Genomic DNA, 19,572 nt, shown 5'->3' on the forward strand with positions numbered 1-19,572 from the left:
TCCTCTAGGCTTTTATCAAATAATTGCCACAGAATTCACCAATCGTTGAATTGTTCACCCACTAATAGGGAACATAACCTTGGTTTAGACCAGGGCCACTCAATCCTGGTCCTTGTGGGCCACAATCCTCCACGTTTTAAGTCTCTCCCAGTTGCAGCACACCTGATTGCAATGAGGGCTCGTTACTTTTTGCAAGCATGATGAAAACATCAACATCAAGTGAGGTGTGCTGAAGCAGGAAGAGAGTTTAAACACGCAGGACTGTGGTCCATGAGGACCAGGATTGAGTAGCTCTGATTTAGACCGCCATGCTGAGGCAGTAGTTTTACCCTGCTGTTGATGTTGCAGTCCTTTATGGACTGAAAACAGACGCAATCAAGACAAACAGTTACAACCACATTTCATACAAGTTGGAACAAACTGTAAATACTAAACAGGACTGAATGATAATCATGTTCAAATGTCTCCATCACATGGTGGAAGGATTGCTAAAAGTGTTAGCTATAGTCTAACTGAGACACATTTACTAATTTTAAATGAGTAATCTTCCTGTCCAGAGCTCTGGCTGTCACTTTCACTATGGTTTAGCAAATCCAAGGTAGATTTAACAACTAAAAAAGTAGTGATTTTGCCATTTGAGTGTTTTGTGGGGGGTTTTTTGGCATAAGAGAATATGCAAATCAGTTTAAGGACTAAGTCATGTGTATCTGAGTTTGATGGAGATTTGATGTGAAATAAAGCCTGAGGTATACAATTTTAAAATATTTTGTCAAACTTTATTTTTGATTCCTAGTCCACTGCTACTGGTGATACTAAAATTAATATGATCCTTGTTCTTTGTTGAAGGTGATGCTATGTTCACATTTGTGGTATAGCTCCCTGATTCTAACTAAAAGCCTAAATCATGTACTCACAAAATTATTTTCTGATCAAAGGAAAGGGATATTTAATATAACATTCAAAATATAAGATGCAAGCAAAACAAATTATTCTAGTATTATGTGTCATGTTGAATATTCTACAATAATTTACGAACTCCACAACAGAGTTGTCTGCTGGACTAAATGTAATTCAATGCATGTGGGAATATTGTGGCGGTACTTTTATCAGCGTCAGAACTCACCATCAAGTTACAGAAAGCACAAAGAATTCAAAGCACCAGCAGGAATTCCTCAATTAAGATCTGCTGCAGGCACACGGTGCTTCTGAATCCCATCACGTTCTGTGTTCGGTCCATTTAGAGTTCTTTGGTCTGCGCTTGCATTCATACTTCAATCAAACTTCAATCGTACTGAACCGGAGTTTGTTTTGCGAGCAGACCCAGGCCTGCTTTTAAAATGGCCTTGGTCTGCCAGTTCAGTGAACACCGAGGTCTGAAAAGCAGCGCTGTAAGTGAATCACAAAAACAGAGCAATGACACCAGAGTTTGTTTTGATTGGACCAATCCTAACAAGTGTAAACAAGCCCAAAGAGAACCATGAGAGGGTTTATAAGGACTGGCAACACACCTGCAGTAACCCCAGTGCTTGTTTGAAGTGTTGGCATCACGATCTTTGGTCGTTATCGGTGCTTTTATATCTGCAGCTTCTTGTGGTCAAACACTGACTTTTAGAATCAAAAATGCATTCGGGAGAGAAATAAAAAAGAATATAAGAGAAGTCCACAACTTCCAACTGCAGCAGAGAATGCAAAGATCCTGGGAGTAGGAAGACGGTCTTGGTGACAATGGGTTGAAGAATGAGCGCAATGAAATATAATCAAAATAAAAGAAAGGATTACCTCTTTTGCTTCAGTGGAGTATGTAATTGTAGTGAGGGGAGGAAAAAAAAAAAAGCACTGACTTGCTGTGACAACAACACACAATTGTGCCACAGAGAGCCAAGTGTGATGCTGAGGAATTAGCAGCGACGATAAAGACGGAGATAACGGTGAGAAGATGGGACGGAACGATTGGGCTGATTATCAGTCTTGATGATAACAGTGCTGGTGGTTATCATGACGAAGGTGGTGAGGATCAAACCGAGTATAATGCCTTGATGATACGACAAAAAGAAAAAAAAAAAGATGACTTGATTAAAATTGCTACTGATGCTGAGGATGATGGTGATATTTTGTTGTCACAATTTTAATCACTGGGATTCCAGATTGAACATATTCTACCATAATTCAGTGTAATGTCATGGAATTCCTGTTTCTTGCTCACAATAAAAACCCACAATCCCCCAAAAGAGCTAACATACATTAAGCCACCAACACTGGTGTCACTCACTCGCTTTTATTTTAAATCTAGCATGACTGCTAACTCCCAAAATTAAATTAGGGCCTACATGGCCATTTTCTACCTACAGAGGCGAATTATTACTTTAAGCTTTTAAGCTTCTCCGCCCCCTTCCCCCACCCTCGGCCAGTGAAGGTCCCACCCCAACTCTTGTCGCCCATACTGATGAGCCGCCCCCTCTGTAGCCTGAGGCTGATCCACCTGCCTCCACAGGACCCAGCACGGCTGTGACAGAAGAGGAGAAGAGTAGGAGTACAGGAAAATGTTTTTCTCACGCGCACGTTTCACCCAAATTTCAAAACACAATATAAAGACACTGCCATCTCGCGGCCCAATGAAAATTTCAACTCCACTCAGCTTTGCCTCCTACATGATTAGAGAAAGGAGCTCTACCTGATTCCCTCGACATTACAGAGGAGTAATTACATTCTGCTCTCTGGACTGGGAGTATAGGTGTGGTGGAATTATTTCTGTTCACATCTGAGTCATGTTATGAGCATCTGATCCTCATCCAAATGGAGTTACACTGGAAGAGGTGAGACAGAACTGTTGATGCAAATGATCTGCTGTGTTCACATACAGGTTTAACTTGGGCAAAAATACATTTCGAAAGACAATATCAGGAATCAAATTGCATCTTTGCACAGGACTAGAGTTAATGCGGTGCAGCTTACAGTGCAATAAAAAATAAATAAAATGTCACAGTTTGATGGGACCAGGAGTAATAACTTGATTTCAGGCAGGGCATCAGTTCACAGATGAGGCATCTTTACATCAGATTCGAGTTTTTGCTCCGGCACGCCACATTGGTTCTGCCTCCATGTTCTTGCTGCTTCATTTTCCAAGGAATGACACAGAGACAAACATGAACACAATTTACTGACCTCAATAAGATATAAACCATGTGAAGATGAAATGAGAACCGCCACTGACTTCGTAAAAGTTCTTCCACTGCAGTTCTGTTATCAATTTAACACACCATCTCCCCATGTGCTTTATCTCCTATGTGCCCCCTCATACAGAGGTTACACAACCACACACAGAAAGACACACAAACCTAGAGCTCTACACTCACCGATTGACTTCATAACTTCAGATTATGGTATCAAGCCAATGCGCTTAGAGAAAACCCACACAGACACAGGAAGAACATTCGATCTCCACAAAAAAATCATGAACCAGTTTAAAACTTCATCTTAAAAATAAAGTGACTTATCAAAACAGTTATCAGCAATTATGGGTAGAGATTTTGAGATTAGCATAAGTTTCAGGTGTACATGTACTCCTGTGTTTGCATTGTCCTCAGGCTTGTGGCTGGAAGCGCTCTGTACACGTGTAAACAAAGCTTTGATTAACTGGTCTTCGCTCTGACCCCAATCTTGGAAAAGTCCAGCTATGTGCTTATTTCCACGTTGCATTACACGGGTAACGTGCGGCAAGGTCATCCGTCAGCCCTGTGTAATTAACTGAGTGGCCCGAAAATGCGCCTTTAGGATACTATTAACCCGTGCTAGCCTAACAAGGCTGCGCAAACACAGGACTAAATACACCAGCAAACACACATCCGCGGCAGGAGCGAGTGGGGAAGCAGAGAGGGAAAATCCATTTCATGAATATTGGATTTCATTATGAGGGTGAAAAAACAGCTTTGCTGTGGATCATTCTTTAATGACCCCAAAGTCCACATGCATGAATCTTTTAGCAGCAGCTGTCTGTTTGAAATGGGGAAAGGAATAAGAGAAAAAAAGAGATGGGGAACTTGTTTCCCAATGGATAATCATGAACTATGAGAAGGGGTCTTGGGTTGAGCGTGACGACCGCGGTCTCCGACAAACTTTTGGAGGGGCAGGTTGCCTTGCTGCATACAGAGACAGAACCCAGCAGGGGATTAGGTTCTCAAACACATTTATTACCGATTAGGTTTACTAATGGAAAGATGCAGAGGAAAACAAGATTTTTTTGGGTCTTGAATTAATGTGTGTGTCAAATATTAATGTAATATATTTTATAGATGCTGGAGGCTTACTTTCTTTTTGGTCAAGGTTTGTTTTTCACAAAATAGACCAGCATGGCATTGAGAGCCTCTCTATCCTGCCAAAATTATCAACACCATTTGGCCAAAAGGTGAGAGTCTTCATTTTACTTTTATATAGTCGTGAACCACAAGACTCTCCCGCACAGTGGGGAAAGTCAAGTCAAGGCTATATTAACTATGAATGTGAGCATAAAAAAGTAACTGTTGGAAGACAACATTTCACTACTGCCTAATGTTTTGCATGCAGTTTTACGAGGACAAAATTCTTATCACTGCCCACAGTGCGCAAATTATCAGTGTAACATGTCTGATTTTAGCTGTTTTACGTCTGTGTGTCTACAAAAGCAAAAACTGGAAATAGAAATGATGCAGTCACAACGTGAGCAGAAGACAAAAGACTGAAAACATGACATGCAGCAGAAGAAAGTAGCCAAAAACCACCTTCTGAAGGAGATGAACTTCTGAAGGAGATGATCTTCATGATCAATGAAACCAGGCTAACGCTGGGACATCGCTACACTCAACAAGAACATGCAAAATGCTTTGAAATCCATCATGTGTGCTAAGGCTGGGCAAGATCTTGATGCAAAATATATTAAAATGTCTCTTTCAATACCGCTGCAGATAAAAGTAAAACGACTTAACTGTATTGCACAGTCATATAGCGATATAACACTGGACCCTCTGGCGTCCTGGTTTTAGCCCACCAACCATATGTTTAACAAACTTTGACTAATGTGACATTGACCTGAACTATTCAGTGTATTCCAAGTTTGAAGACTTCACTGAGTCAGATTAAGCTTTATATCACTGATAGGCATAAAAATCAGTGGCAGGCCAGTGTGAGATGATGTAATAATGCGTGGGAATTTATTCATTTTATTAATGTAAATATAAGTAAAGCACACACTGTGCTTAATATTCACCAGTGTGTTTGTTCACATATCTCCCCGATGGTGTTTTTCTGAGGCAGAGTTGAGCACAACGGCAGAGAACATTACAGACCCGCTCCTTCCAGTCAGAGATGCGCAGCGCCGGAGATGCTCGTATCGATTTGTTGTGATCAAACTTCTGGTAGAAACGTGTTTTTTTTGTGTGTGTGTGTTTTGTGTAGATTGTGTTTTGGGTGGAATCACCAGATCCTCCTCTTGAGGAGTCGTCTGTCACTATGCTGCATCTGTCTGCAACTCGCAACGCTACATCAATGTAAACAATATTGTATTTTTCAAAACCAAATCTTAAGGAGGTGTCGACTTATCGTAAATTTCCACACGTCGCCCTTCCCTAAAGCGAATACACTTGAAAGAAGTATGGAAATGAAATGAAACATGCAGACCAGGGTTTTTCAAATGATCACATTGATGAAATGCATGGAAACACTTTGGTTCTGATTATTACAGTGCTGTGATTGTTCACAGTTTTTGGAGTAAATACCGGCCCACATCACTCTGGTTCAGGGGATGACTGTCCCTCCGGCCCAACTGGAGCTCCAAACCCGTCTGTCACTAGTAATTTGCCAACAATTCACCTTTCTGGCCAGATTACACAAACCCAATTTGTGACACAACAGATGTGCGATCCTGATTTGTATGCACCTCAAATTTGACACAAATACATTTCCTCTGAGTCTTATTTTGGAAATAGAGGGCTGTCACATTCAATATTTTTAGTCTCAAATATTTTTTTTCCCCCCCTCATGCAAATTCTTCCTCATTCAGTCATGACATAAGTGATTGACATTATGATGAGCAACGGCAAGGAACACTGTGCAGAGATGAAAATAAACCTAACATGCCAGGGAACATAATATAAGTAAATATTAGTCAGGAAAGCCGGGTTGATTTGTCACACTTAGTTATGTTCTGACTCTGCTGCTCAAATCAGGATTTTCTGGTCGTATCAAAGCTTATCAGTATGCAACGATACAACCCAGAATATCAGAAAAGGGATCTGAGATCAAAAGGCCAGTGTGTGCACAAGATCAAAAGCTTAAAGCTGATACAGAAAAATGAAACACATTATTAATCACTTGTAATTATCATGAATACCACATTGGCTTTGCACTAATCATGTTTTTCTGCAGCTTGTGTTCTGATATTATGGAGCTATTTGAAGCCAGCGACTACACCTGAAGATGCAGGTGGGGTAACACAGGCATGAAATGAATGTAGCAACCAGCCTGGCAGAGCTAATCAATAAAACAACCAACCACAGGCAGACAGAGCTCTCCATATGGTGCGCTTCTTCACAACCAACTCTATCCGCCCCCACTCGCCTCTCACACTGTACTTGAGGAGCGCCCTCATCCTTTCCGGCTATTTACCTCCTGTAATGCAGTATTCCTCTCAGCGTTCGCTTGCATGCAGCAGAACACTACAGTTTGTGTTTCTTGATGATCCCATTGCAAACAGACTTCTCCATTCTGCAACAACCTTAAATAAGTGGTTTTACGCAGTGGATTGCAGGGCCAGTATGCAGCACGCATTGAATTTTTTTGCAAGGGAAAAAAAAAGAAGTTAATGCCCTGTGATTGTATCTGTCATAGTCAGTTAGCATTAATGACTTTTAACTTGAATCATGGAGATGTTTTGTCCAATGTAATAATTGTAATTAGGTGTACATTGCACTTGGCACTATTGAGGTCACTGTGACCTTGAATTTTAAATGAGATCAACTGGTTAGATTTTTGGTATCCAGCAGACTGTTGGTGAAAATATGTCCCAAATTTGAATCTCCGTCTTTCTGCTGTTCCCTTCAGGCGTCGTCACAGCGAATCATCTGCCTCCATCTCACCCAGCCCTCCGCCTCCTCTACGATTACACCAACCTGCTCCTCCACCGCTGCATCTATGAATCTTCTCTGGTGGTTTCCTCGTCTCCTCTTGCCTGACAGATCCATTTTCAACCTCCTTTCTACAATGTCTTTTAAAAATATTCAAGATATTTTCCATTAGAGTAAAAAACCCTGGTTCCAGTTCCAGGCTCTCACTTTCTAGCACTGAAGCAAATAACAGATTTAGCTGTATATTCATTGTATCATATTGACATAAAAATGGCTTTCTTCAGGTGAAATGAAATTTGATTAAAGGCAAAAATGGAAACATCCATGTTGCATTAAGATATACAGCGATCATCTGTCATCTAAACTGACCGTAGGGACTGCTTTCTATCTGTACATCATACACACAAACACACACACTGTCACTGAAGCGTATGCACAAGTGATTGAAATGGTTCAACAACTGCAAGGTGCTGCAAAATAAACCCGAAAACACCCTGATTGCCGATGTGTCACACTGCAGCAAATGAAAGTAATCCTGGAAGCTGCCCTGGAAGTTTACTGTCAGAATGCAGAGCTGAAGGGGCTTTCATTACTTCGCCCTGCAACACTGGAAGCGGCTCGGATTCCCAATCACAGGTTCCATCACAGAGCCAACTCGGAGGGGCAGACAATCGCGCACACTCACACTCTCAACTGCGGGCAAAATAGAGTCACCGATTAACTTCAAACACATGTTTTCGGACCCAGATAGAACATGCAAACTGGAGCAGTCCCCTACGAAAATCATTGTCTTGCTTTTAGGCTACAGTGCTAACTATTACGAGATTGCACATTCAGCAACTTTCGCGGAGATCTGCATCACGGTAGGAATTCATTATCTGTGGACGCTCCCATTTAACTTGCTGCAACGGGAGTGTGTTAGATGGGGTGCCACAGCAGGGGGGGGATGCACAGCTTTTATGAGGCCCTGTGAAGTTATGGCATTCCCCAGGTAATCAAGGCCGACCCAGCAGGTTGACAACTTTGATGACACTTTTTTATCACATATGTCCATATTCCCAGAGGCGCCGAGTTGCCCCAGAAAAAAAAAAAAAGCAGACAGATGGCCTCAGGTCGCGCACGCGCCTGTTTAAGTGCGAGTTGAGAGACGGAAGTAGCCACGGGTGAGTGGGCACAGTCAGAGGGACCGAGGGGTCCCCGGGGCTGAGCAATGCAGCACAAATTGCTTTGCTTTTACATTATAATAAAGGTGGAGCCGCGGCAATGCGTTTCTATCTACTTCCACGCTGGACTGTATAATTGCTGTCCTGTGAATTGAATGTTGCAGTTTCAAAGACACAGTATTTCAAAGCCATTCAGCGTATATGGCTTGACAACTCGCATTGAACCATCTCTGCTCTCTGCCTGTGCTGCACCCTTGAATAAAAGGGAATCTTTGCTCATTTAGAAGTCCCAGCATTAAGAATGAAATCACTGCACAGCATCAAGCCGCACCGTCAAAACGCTGACAACAGACATGTATATGCTGAGGAATAAAAGCCTCGGTGTGATGCAGGGAGCAGAAATGAGGCATTAAATGACAACCACTGGCTAAAGAATGTCTCATTCAGTGCTGCGATATCGATCGCATTTGTTGGAGTACATCATATTCAGCTTTTTAGACCAACATTTTTTGTGACAAAACATGCTTCGAATGGGCTCAGTATATTTCCTTGATAACGTCATTACTCAGAGTGTCAAAACTAATCAAACCTTAAGGCAAATGTCTCCCTTGCCATCAAATCTTTTCACATTAATTCACCACTGATACAAAAAAATAATAATTTTGGGAAAAATCAATAGCACCAGCAGAAGTTTGTCCAACATTTTTTGGGGGGGGATTTATTAATGCTCTGTGATGCTGAATGGAAATACTTTTTATTTCTTTATATAATACATAAGTCTACTGCTGAAACTTTTCCCACTGCAGTCAATCAGCTGCTGTCTGCCATTTTTTTCCCAACTGTCAAAAAAAGTCTTAATAGAAGCCCAGCATCAATAAGGTTTGATCATGATGGATTCAAGGGGGGATCAATCACGTCGGCCTGATTGAGAAAACACCTGCACTGTCTGCACCACATTTGTCATGTCTGATTTAGCTGCCTCCCTGTGGTACACAGATCAATTCTGATTACACATGTCAGACCCCAAATAACAAACAAAGGTAAGTGAAGGTTTGATAAAGCAGATATTTACGACAAATGCGCCAAACGTGGAACTTAATAACAGGACTTGAATAAGGTTGTTTATCTTCAATGATCTGATTTAAATCTCTGTCCGTGGCCGCGTTTTTCATTCCATAGTGCCACTTAAGGGGGTCTCAATCGCTGCGTTTTTAACCTGTCTGCTGCAGCGAATATAGGTTTGTTTATGAAGATGCAGTGGAACCTAAATCAACCGAGTCATTTTTATAATGTCAACAACTTCAATAACATCTCAACGTGCGCTAAAGTGCCGCGGTTCTCGTCAGGTATAGATATTGACTTGTCAGCAAAAATATGTTGTATTAGAGTACTGTTGCCCAACATTAAGCAGCTAATTGCCCTTTTCTGACACCTTCATTATATCTTAATGGAATTGGAGGTCTGCTGGCCAGATAAAGGTCACATCGATACAGCCAGTGCCCTCTTGATGGGAAGAGAGTGAAATGTTTTGCTGCAGAGACAAAATGATTTTCCAAAGTCAATACTAAAAGAGGGGGGGTTTTTTGCTAAAATATTTGCCGTTATGTCCTAAGCCTATTTGGAGCTTCCAGCGCTTTATTTGATCAGTGCCTCAAACACGGCATTAACCCTGAACACAGATGACAACAACTTCTGGCTATAATTTACATTTGCTCTTCTGTTGCAACAACTGCTGCAACTACAGCAGCCGGAGCAAGGACGGCGTAATGAGAGGAAATTTTAATTTGAAATTTGATTTGCATCCTCTGAAGGATATTATGCATTTTAATGAGCACAATTTGGCCAAATCCCTGTTATACTTTGAGTTGCTTGAACAAAAGAAGCAAAATGTAAGTGTGTGTTCTTAAAGTGCACCAAAGCCTTGAAAGTGTCTACAGAAATGATTCTTTCTTTGAGGGGGAATTAGGAAGTCACACGAACGATACAACACAGAAATGTCATGGCAGTATTTATCCACATCCCTCCATGACTGAAAGAACAAACAGCAATTGAAGCACGATTTAAAAGTCCACCATATCCTTGAAATCTCTAAAATAAACCAAGATGAATGCTGCACTCAAATATGCTCCTGTTCCAGTGCAAACAGAGAGGAATTTCACTGACTGCATTACTTAACTGGGAAAAGCGGCAGAGGCTTTTAGTGTTATCCAACTCAACATCTAATTAGCGAAATATCATAATGCAATAATGCCGCTGCCTCTTCTCCCAAGCTCAATTAATGGCCTATAGCAGCGCAAACGTTTGATGAAATCGCACCTAACATCCCAATTAACACAGAACCACCACAAAAATCACAACTAAGATATTTGGTTTAAAAATTGCTCCTGTTATATTCAGCTCAGGATTGAATGCAGCAATTTTTGAACACCCCAATACCCAGAGGGAAAGGAGAGAAGAAGCAAAGAAAAAAAAAAAAAAAGTGAGTGTAGACAGTGTGGCGCTTTTCCTGCTTCTCCGTTTGTGGAGCTGTCACAAGCATATACGTATATCCTGACTGAAACTCTGCCTAAGTGAGTTTTCACTGCCGGGATGCCGTGCTAACAGACACTTTAATGCTGAAATTCCTCCGGTGCCTTCACAGCGGGAGTCAGAGCTGCACGTCGGCCTTAAACGACAGGAGAATTGTGGCACGTCTCTAAATCCCAGCGTAACTCTGGGTACATGTAGCAGACATCCTCTAATTTCAGCTATCAACATCAAGTTTCCTCAAAATTGTGGTTTTTGCATTAAAAAAAAAACATGTTATTTCTGTATGTGTCTGCGGTTCAGTGTCTGCGGTTTATTAACAGTATATAAATATATTTCATGTAACCTGAACAAGTTCCGCTCATTATGATGTGGGTGCACTGCATGAGCGTCTTATTACAGGGGCGCTGCCTCGCTGGAATGACTCCCTAACTAGTGGCAGATCACATTAGCAGCCGCTCCTTAATGCTGCAATATCACACAACTGCTGACCCTGAAACAATTTCACTACTCCCACTCGCTGCAACAGCACCCAAACACAGTTTTCATTGGCAGGATAAACCTGCCATGTTTTTTTTTACTCCACCTAATCATCTGCCTGCAAAATCAATCCATCTCGATCACTGCCTGTTGCGGGTATTTGAATCCCTCCTCCCCTTCCTCCCTCACACCATCTGTCTCTCTTCCTGTGCCCCCTTTCCCAGCAGCCCTCTTTCAATCATTTTTTTTTTTCATAACTCCTCCGTCTCTCCGGCCTGTCCATCCTCATAAGCGCTCTCTGTCTCTCGCCCCTCTCTGTTCCTGCATTCTGCGTTTCAAGTGTGTGTGTGTGTGTGTGTGTGTGTAAATTTCGCGGCGATGCTAGAGAACCCGTCAGCGGACGGCTGCAGACGCTGATGGCGGCCACGCCTGACTCGCAGCAACACGTTAGCCGTCTCAGCTGTTGACCGGCTCATTATCATTTGGAGCTGCTCGCTGCACGAGCCGCACACCCACACAGTCTGTCGCTAACTCCTGATAGGAATTAGAATTATGTGAGAGTCAAGACCAGAGAGATTCTTACAGTCGCTATCATAGAGTGCCAAAGTCTGAGAGCCCAGGGTCTCATCTGGCTTCTTTTTTTTTTTGTTCCCATAGAAGACAATGTTGGTATGTGGTGCTCGTTAGCACGCCCTGCGACGCTCCTCCACCTCTCGCTCATGCCTTCTCTCTCTGTCTATTAAAGTCTGGTACACAATTATCCCCATTCTCTGTCGCTCTTTCACCCTCCATCTCTTTCACTCACTGTGAATGAGAGTCTGGAACACAATTACCCCTGTTCTCTCTCTCTCTCTCTCTCTCTCTCTCGTGCACTTTATCCATCCCTCCCTCTCTCCCCGTGTCTCTTTCCACCTCTTATGGCTTCAGGAGAAGCCTGTGAAGGGAGCAGCTGCTGAAATATTTATTGATCTGTTTTCCTCAGTTTTATTTATTTCCCTCTCTTCCCCCCACCCCCCCTCGCTCTCCCTTCCCCTCCGCACAGACCCCGCAAACACCTCCAGCGTCACGAGGTGTCAGCGGCGGCGCGAGGGGCTGAAAATCCACAACATAAAACTATTATTTAGCATTTGTTGCACCCAGTAGTTTTACCTGTGTAAACAAAATGAGAGACACAAGGGCGGGATGAAGGTAAGAGCGAGAACAGCGGCGGCTTCCGCTACAGCGGGGGCCGGCTGCCGCACAGATTGAGCCGTGAGACTGGGCTGGATTTTTTTTTTCTTTCTTTTTTCGACATATTGTGACGCCAAAATCGGATGCGGGGGGGATTGTTGACAGGAAATACCAAGGTGCTGCTCTTTTTTGTCAGTGTTCAGGAAGTTGTACACAACTGCTGGCTATTGAAGTGCGAGTCGTCATGGCAACGATGCCCTGAGCAATTATAATCACAACATTAACGGCAGTCGCGGCGGCCTAAATGGATCCGCAGATGAATCTGACGTTATCTCGACATAATTAAAGGCCTTTTTTTTGGGGGGGGGGAGGATTGCGTGTCCATCAATGGTGTTAACTGAGTTTTGAGGTTCCTCCAACACTGAGTAATTCAGTAGTCGTTTGAAACTAATGTTTTTTTTTTCCTCCAGCCTGCTGTTTGAGCACAAAGTGATTAAACTTCCACATAAACACAAAAGCAGAGTGATCACACACACAAACACGAGCGCACACACACACACACACAAAGCTAAGTCCCATCACCAGACATGGCCTGCATTAGTGCTTAAGCCTTTTCCATTGATTTGCCGGCGAGCTCCTTGTCTTTTGGTAATGAGGACAGGGAGAGAAGCGGGACCCTCGTCCCTCCCGGTTCCCCCAGGACGAGCCGACTGCACTAATCTGAATTGTGTTTCCAATGATGCTCACTCCCCGGCACCAAAAAGACTAGAAGGAAGAGAGATAGCAGGGAAATCACACAGCTCTCTCTCTCCGTCTGTATTCCCCTCCAACAGTATTCATGCCTCCTAAATGAGTCACATCTGCACATAACAAAACAAGAAAACATCTTTCTCTCTGCCCTTTCCTCTCCTCTGCAGATTACCCAATCTGCAAAGTGGACCAATGTCTCTCAAAGGCAAGTGAAAGAAATTTGCACTGTTGTAAGACTTCTTAGCTTTTTTTTTTTTTTGCATGAATATTATTGAATAGAGATCAATGAGCGTTATTAATATCCAGAGAGATATATACATAAAGATGTCCTCCTCCCGTTGGCTTGCTATCGATTAACTGCTAACACCTTTAGTGGGGAAATTGCTGATATTCATCTTCCCGGTGGCCAAAGTATAGGAACTATTCCACCCTGTGCGTAGCATGCTTATTGCTCTGTGTGAGTGTGTGAGGCGCCACTTGTTTCTTCTTCTTCTGCAGCCACTCTGCGCCCTCCTGCCCGATCCTTCTCTTGCATTAAATAAAACATGCTCTTTTTCTTTTCATTTTTTAACACTGTGAACTCACAGCTCATGCTTAAATCCACACCTGGACTGGGACATGGCGAGGATAAGGAAAAGGTTGGAACAAAGCAAGTGATCACAGTAATTAAACACGGTATAACTGGCTGTCCCATGTTGAAAACCATCCCAGTTACTTTCCATTACACTGCACTCCATACATTGTAACTGTAATTATAATTGCAAACGAGCCTTGCTGTGATCATTATTTATGACAGTGATACTATGTGTAATTGCCAACCTCCCGAACCAATGTGTGAGGCCCAGTGAAGTGTTTATCAAAACCGACAGGAGGAATCTCAAGGGCAGCGGGCTGGTGCTGCGCAGCGTTGTCATCCACAGCAGCACTTTGGTGTGCTATCCTCAAAGGATTTGAACCCGTGACCTTGCAGTCAATGCTTTGGTCAGGGAGGCACTAACACCATAAGATGCGGGGTTCGGCTTCAGCTCGGCGGGCCGCCGGGTCACCGGCACAGACGTCATTCATCTCCGACGACCTGATAATTAGAAATGCGATGAAACCCGCGCAGTGTGAGAGAGCCGTGCTAATTATATTCTGTTTTCGTACAGTCCCTCCAGGATATCAGAGGAGAGTTCTGTTCAATGATGCGGTCAGAAAGTAATCATTTTACAGCCTTTATGCATTTTTGCAAACTGTAAGCTCTTCATAAAATGACGGTCAGCTGTGTTTAAGCATTGACTGCTTTGAAACATGGACATTTTTTCATCATGTAAAAAAAACTTTTCTAAAATCATCCTTAATTTGTTTTGACTGAAACATCTCTGTGATTTGGTGGTAATAAAGGAAAGGTGTGTGACAGAAACAAACACATTTATCAAATGCAGTATCTTGTTTGCATCTGAATCTATGATTACCGTTGTTTTATTCCGAATTATACTTTCGTCTGTTTCGCCAACACTTCTCTTAGTGTTTATTTGTTTGTGTTTCCATCTATCCATCCATCTTCTGTCCCACTCTATCCTGTTCAAGAGCCAGGGGCAACTGTCCAGGGGGCCGCTGGAGTCGATCCCAGCTGACTGTGTGTTGTGCTCGCACCCTGAGACAGTGACACACACATCCACACACACCCACACAAGAGAACAAGCAAACAAAAGAAGGTCCCCAAGCCAAGGCCAGAGTCCGGCTGGGGACATACGAGGAGTAAAGAACAGTAACGTCACTGTGAAGCTTCCGCTACAAATGAGACTGAAGTCAATTGGATGCATTTTACAGTCTGGAAGGTGAAGAGTTTACAGGACTGAAGTCATGGCGCACGTGTAATTTCACTCGTCAAGTCATGAGCACAGCAGAATAAGTTATAGAATTGGTGCGATTCTACAAAGTCGGTTAGTGGGGAGTGAAGACTGTTTACAAAAACTGCTTTCAAGAAATCGTTTCTGTGGTTTTTAACATAATAAAATCTGTAGTTTTCCCAAGCTCTCATGTCTTTGCTGTATCAGTGCTTATTACACCCAGTAGCACAATATTACGGTAATATCAAAATCAATGGGAAAGTGAAGTGTGTCACCACCCTTCTCCACTTGGTCACAAAGACATTACTATAGTATACATTGTGGATAAATTATCCGCAAAGCACTACTTAAGATTAAGTTCAATTAGAACATCAAACTCTCCATCTAATTTCCATACCATCAGCTCTGTTTGCCAATCGAAAACACACCAGGTTGTGGGCTGCTCGGAGCTGCTGTGTGTCCGGAATACATTTTGGTGTAACATACTGAATGCACTGCACCACAGGCCGCCGCACAACTGGAGAGGAAAAAAAGCAAAAATGAAACCTTAGGGGAAAACATTCAGACCACAGGCCCACTCCAGGCCGGCTACACCTCCAAACCCTTCTCCCCAAGGCTCTTCAGCCCAATCCAGGCCCTCTCACTCCAACACTTGCAGAAAAATAAAAACCTGCCAGAAATGGCAAGGCATTTCTAAGCCAAACATGGAGAACAACAGCACACAGAAACTGTGCATTTCAAAGGGAGGGAGGGAACCAGAGGCCCCTCCAGAATAGGAGCGCAAGGCATCTGTTGATGCTGGCATCCCCCGTCTCCCCACGTCCAAGCCAAGAGTGGTGATCCAGTCAAGCGCATGTGTGTGTGTATGTGTGTGTATACACTGAGATGTAACATGTGCAATGTGCATTGACCCCACTTGGCCCCCATATGTTGCTGGAACAAGCGGGATGACGGGCTACAAAATGACCCCACTTGTTCTCACCTGTGTTCCAGCCCTGCGTGTTTCCCCTTCACCAGAACCATCGCGGCATCAGGGCGAGCCGTCTCTGGAACTGTTGCACCGTCTGCGAAAAATTCAGCATGTATAGCACACACCGAGAGTAAATCCTTCCAACAGATCCATGGATTACTGTCAAGCAGAAACTTCATCTCTCCCAATATAGCTTTTGATTGGTTTTTTTCTTTGATGCAGCCTCAGACATCCTCTGATGTGACCTACAGACCATCATAAGCAAAAAACAATTTTTCTGTCACCTTCATTTTTCATATAATAAAATATAACACTGACTAGCATGATCTAATGATGAGCATAACTGAAATCCTTTGAACAGATTGTTTTCATTTTGTGCATATGCGCGTGTGTGTGTGTGTGTGTATAGCTCCCTGCCTTTATGTTTCTTTGTTGGACTGTGCTCACTGAACAAACAAGTTTTCAAGGAATACAGACCGTTAATACGCCCAGAGTGTGTACGTATGTATGAGTAGGCACTCAGCCATCTACTCCTCTAGAGCTATGGTGCTCATGCATTTTATGTAAAAAAAAGAAAAAAAAAAGACAGATGAACGGAAGAGAGAAAGGTATGATGGCATGCCAGGAGCTGGCCATCACACCCATGGAGAGGTTTGTGCATTCACTCGCCAGGCTGACGGTGAACCTTTGAATAGCCTAATGGTGTTTTGCAGCATACGAAAAGGCTGCTTTCAGCCCGGTTGGCCTGCCTTTGAACAGGTCTGAATCACATTTTACTATGCTTTTGAATAAATCTACAAAAATGCTACTCTCTAAGAAAGTAAGAGTAAGAATTGACAAACATGATGATCAGATAATGGGGTTTACTTAATTAATAAACTAAGGGGAAGCAAAATGGTCAAACATAAGAGATCAAACAGGCTTTAATACCAATCAATCTTCTGAAATGTGGTGTGAAAGCATTCGAGAAACTGCAAGCCACGCTTCCTGGCTCTCACGAGGCCACAGATACAAAGGATTATTCCACTGGTGCATGATTTATCAAACAGCAAATGGTGCCCTTTCAACTGTCATGTTCCTCGTTTATAATGCATGTTTTCCACCGTTAAAAGATGGACATGCCACGGACCTCCGGCAACTCACAGCGGCAGGCGGGATCCCTCTCTCCCACATGAATCTCATTCACATGTGCCGCAATGTGCACGACGTGCATCAATATCCAATCATTCCTCAACTGTGGCCTACATGATTGGTCACACTTTCACATTTCAGAACCCACAGGTTACAGATTCGGAGGGCTGCTACCTGAAATTAAACTCAGTGTGGTTGTAGGGGCTGGTTTGTGCGGCGCCGGGCCCATTGTGTTTGTGTGCTGTGCGCGTCCTGCAGGGCTGTCCGTCTGCTCTCTGCCTGGTGTGGAGAAGGGGGCTTGCTGTGGCAAGCCAACCATGACCAGCTGGGCTCCCCCCTGCCCACGAGGAGCTCAGGAGCAGGAGGCTATAGCTGCATCTGCAGGTTGTTAACCTCACATCTTATTGCACTGACACATCAATTATTGTTATTAAGGGCCAGAGTAATTTATTTATATCCTGAATTCCCACTGGAGGAAGGCAGGACTAATTGAGCCAGGTGTGGGTATTTGTGTGTATGTGTTCAGATTGGACGGGCAGGGGAAATTAGAGACACATCATCAGAATGTTGTGCACAGCAAATATAAGGCGGGACATCCCATAACATGCTAAAATAGCCGAGGATGAATTAAGACAGAAATATGGGAGGATTTTAATTACTCTCCAGTCAGTAAAGCAGAGAGTTTCATAATGAAGAGGTTAGAAAGCCACCGGAATCATCTGCACAAGTCACTCAACGATGCCAACTGTTTTCTTTCACCGCTGCTGTAGTTCTTATTGTTTTCACATGAATGAAGTGGGCTTGAGTCCTCGTGTTGAGCTGTGGAAGTGTTTTTTTGCGCCAGTAATAAAAGCGGGGAATTAAGGCTTGACCACTGAGCCAATGCGCGCCAGACCCCCGCAGTCTTCTCCAGCTGTCCGCCCCTCACTTTCCTCTCCTTCCTCCGTTTAAAAAAGAAAATAAAAGCGAGAACAAAACGAGTCTCCCTCCGCATTGCCTCCAGTCGTACTCACGTTAACTCCACAGCCCCCCCCCCCCCGCCCCCCACCGCCCGCACTGATGATGATGATGATGATGATGATGATGATGCGTCGTGAGCGCGGGGATACCGGGCCATTCATGTCACGTAAAGGAATGTTTCACAGAGGATCCGGACCGGGAGTCTATTTATTCCCCAACATCCAAACATGCGTCTCCCGATGCCTCACACACTGAACCACGAGGCTCGGATGGAACCTGACGCGGTGCGCACACGTGCACGCGCGGAGCGCGCGTACAAACAGCATTTTTTTTTCTTTCTTCAACAGTGAGCAAGCACGATGCTGGTGCGTGCAGAGTGGCACCGGAGACACGCGTGATTCACAGGCAGGTAACCCCCCACCACTCCCCCCCCCCCCCCCTCAACCCTTTATCATTAGTATTCCCCTCCACCACCGTTTCCAGAAAAATGAAAGATACACGCGCAGCGGCGCAGGAACGCGAGCACATCACTGAAAGTCGCAGGTAAAAACTTACCTTTTGACAGCAAAACCAGGATCAAGCCAGCAAACGCGTTCCACAAGAGAGGGCAGCCCATTGTGGAGTTGTGATTGATTTTCTGCTTGTTTTTGCAGCCAGACGTCTCAGTATTCCTCCCTAATGATGCCGTTGCGGGGAACCGGTTAGTTAAAAAATGAAAATGGAAAAAAAAAAAAAAAAAAGAAGAAAAAAAAAAAGAAGGAGCCAGTGGTTGAATGTCAGCAGCAATAGTCCAGCGCTTCTTTATGAGAGTGGACAAACACATCAGTCTTGACTTTTCCTTCAGATGACTTCCGCAGGTAGGACTGATTATCTTCTCCGGTGCAGGAAAAAAAAAGGATTACACCACAATGAACAAATATCCCAAATACACTTAGTTTGGCTGTCAGTTTTTAAAATAATAGAGAAGAAAATGACAGAAAATGAATGTGAAGAAAAGAAGAAAAAAATGTAAACTGTCCACGGGTTTCACGCTGATGTTTTTTTTTTTTTTGTTTAGTTCAGTTTATTGTTTCGGGTTTGTTGTTTGGTCAGAATGCAGGATGGGGGTCTGTGCGTCCTGGCCAGAAGCGAGCCTGCTCCGCGGTCCCTCCGTTGGTATGCAGCGCGCCTCTCCGCTCCGCACTCCGCGCGTCGCAGCCAGCAGCAACTGTGAGCGCGAGGCGCACGGGAAACGCGCGTGATTGACAGTTCAAGGAGAGCGCCCCTCTCCCAATCACCGGCTCCAAGGATGGAGGCGGGATTTACGATTGCGCCGACGTCCCGCATTTTAGAGAGGCTTATTTGAGGAGCCTCGGCCTCCAATCGGAGGCGCGCGGTGGGCGGGTCGAGCGCGCGGCGGAGCGCGCCGCGGCGGTAATGCAATGTGATTTATAGCCGGTTTGGTGTTGCTGCAGTACTCTGAGAAAACAGTCCACAGGGGGGACAGTCAGGCAGGG

The 19,572-nt window shown here is 43.9% G+C and overlaps 1 protein-coding gene across 1 annotated transcript in view; it reads right to left on the reverse strand.

Annotated features, from left to right (window-relative positions):
* Positions 1-19,289, reverse strand: part of iglon5 (IgLON family member 5) — a 107,081-nt gene extending 87,792 nt beyond the window's left edge. The window contains exon 1 of the mRNA XM_030103196.1: positions 18,632-19,289. Coding sequence (XP_029959056.1) covers positions 18,632-18,899 — 268 coding nt within the window. The 5' untranslated portion in view covers positions 18,900-19,289. The remainder of the gene's footprint in view (positions 1-18,631) is intronic.
* Between the last annotated feature and the right edge of the window lie 283 nt (positions 19,290-19,572).

Source organism: Salarias fasciatus, chromosome 11, assembly GCF_902148845.1.
Source record: "Salarias fasciatus chromosome 11, fSalaFa1.1, whole genome shotgun sequence".
NCBI classification, from domain to species: domain Eukaryota; kingdom Metazoa; phylum Chordata; class Actinopteri; order Blenniiformes; family Blenniidae; genus Salarias; species Salarias fasciatus.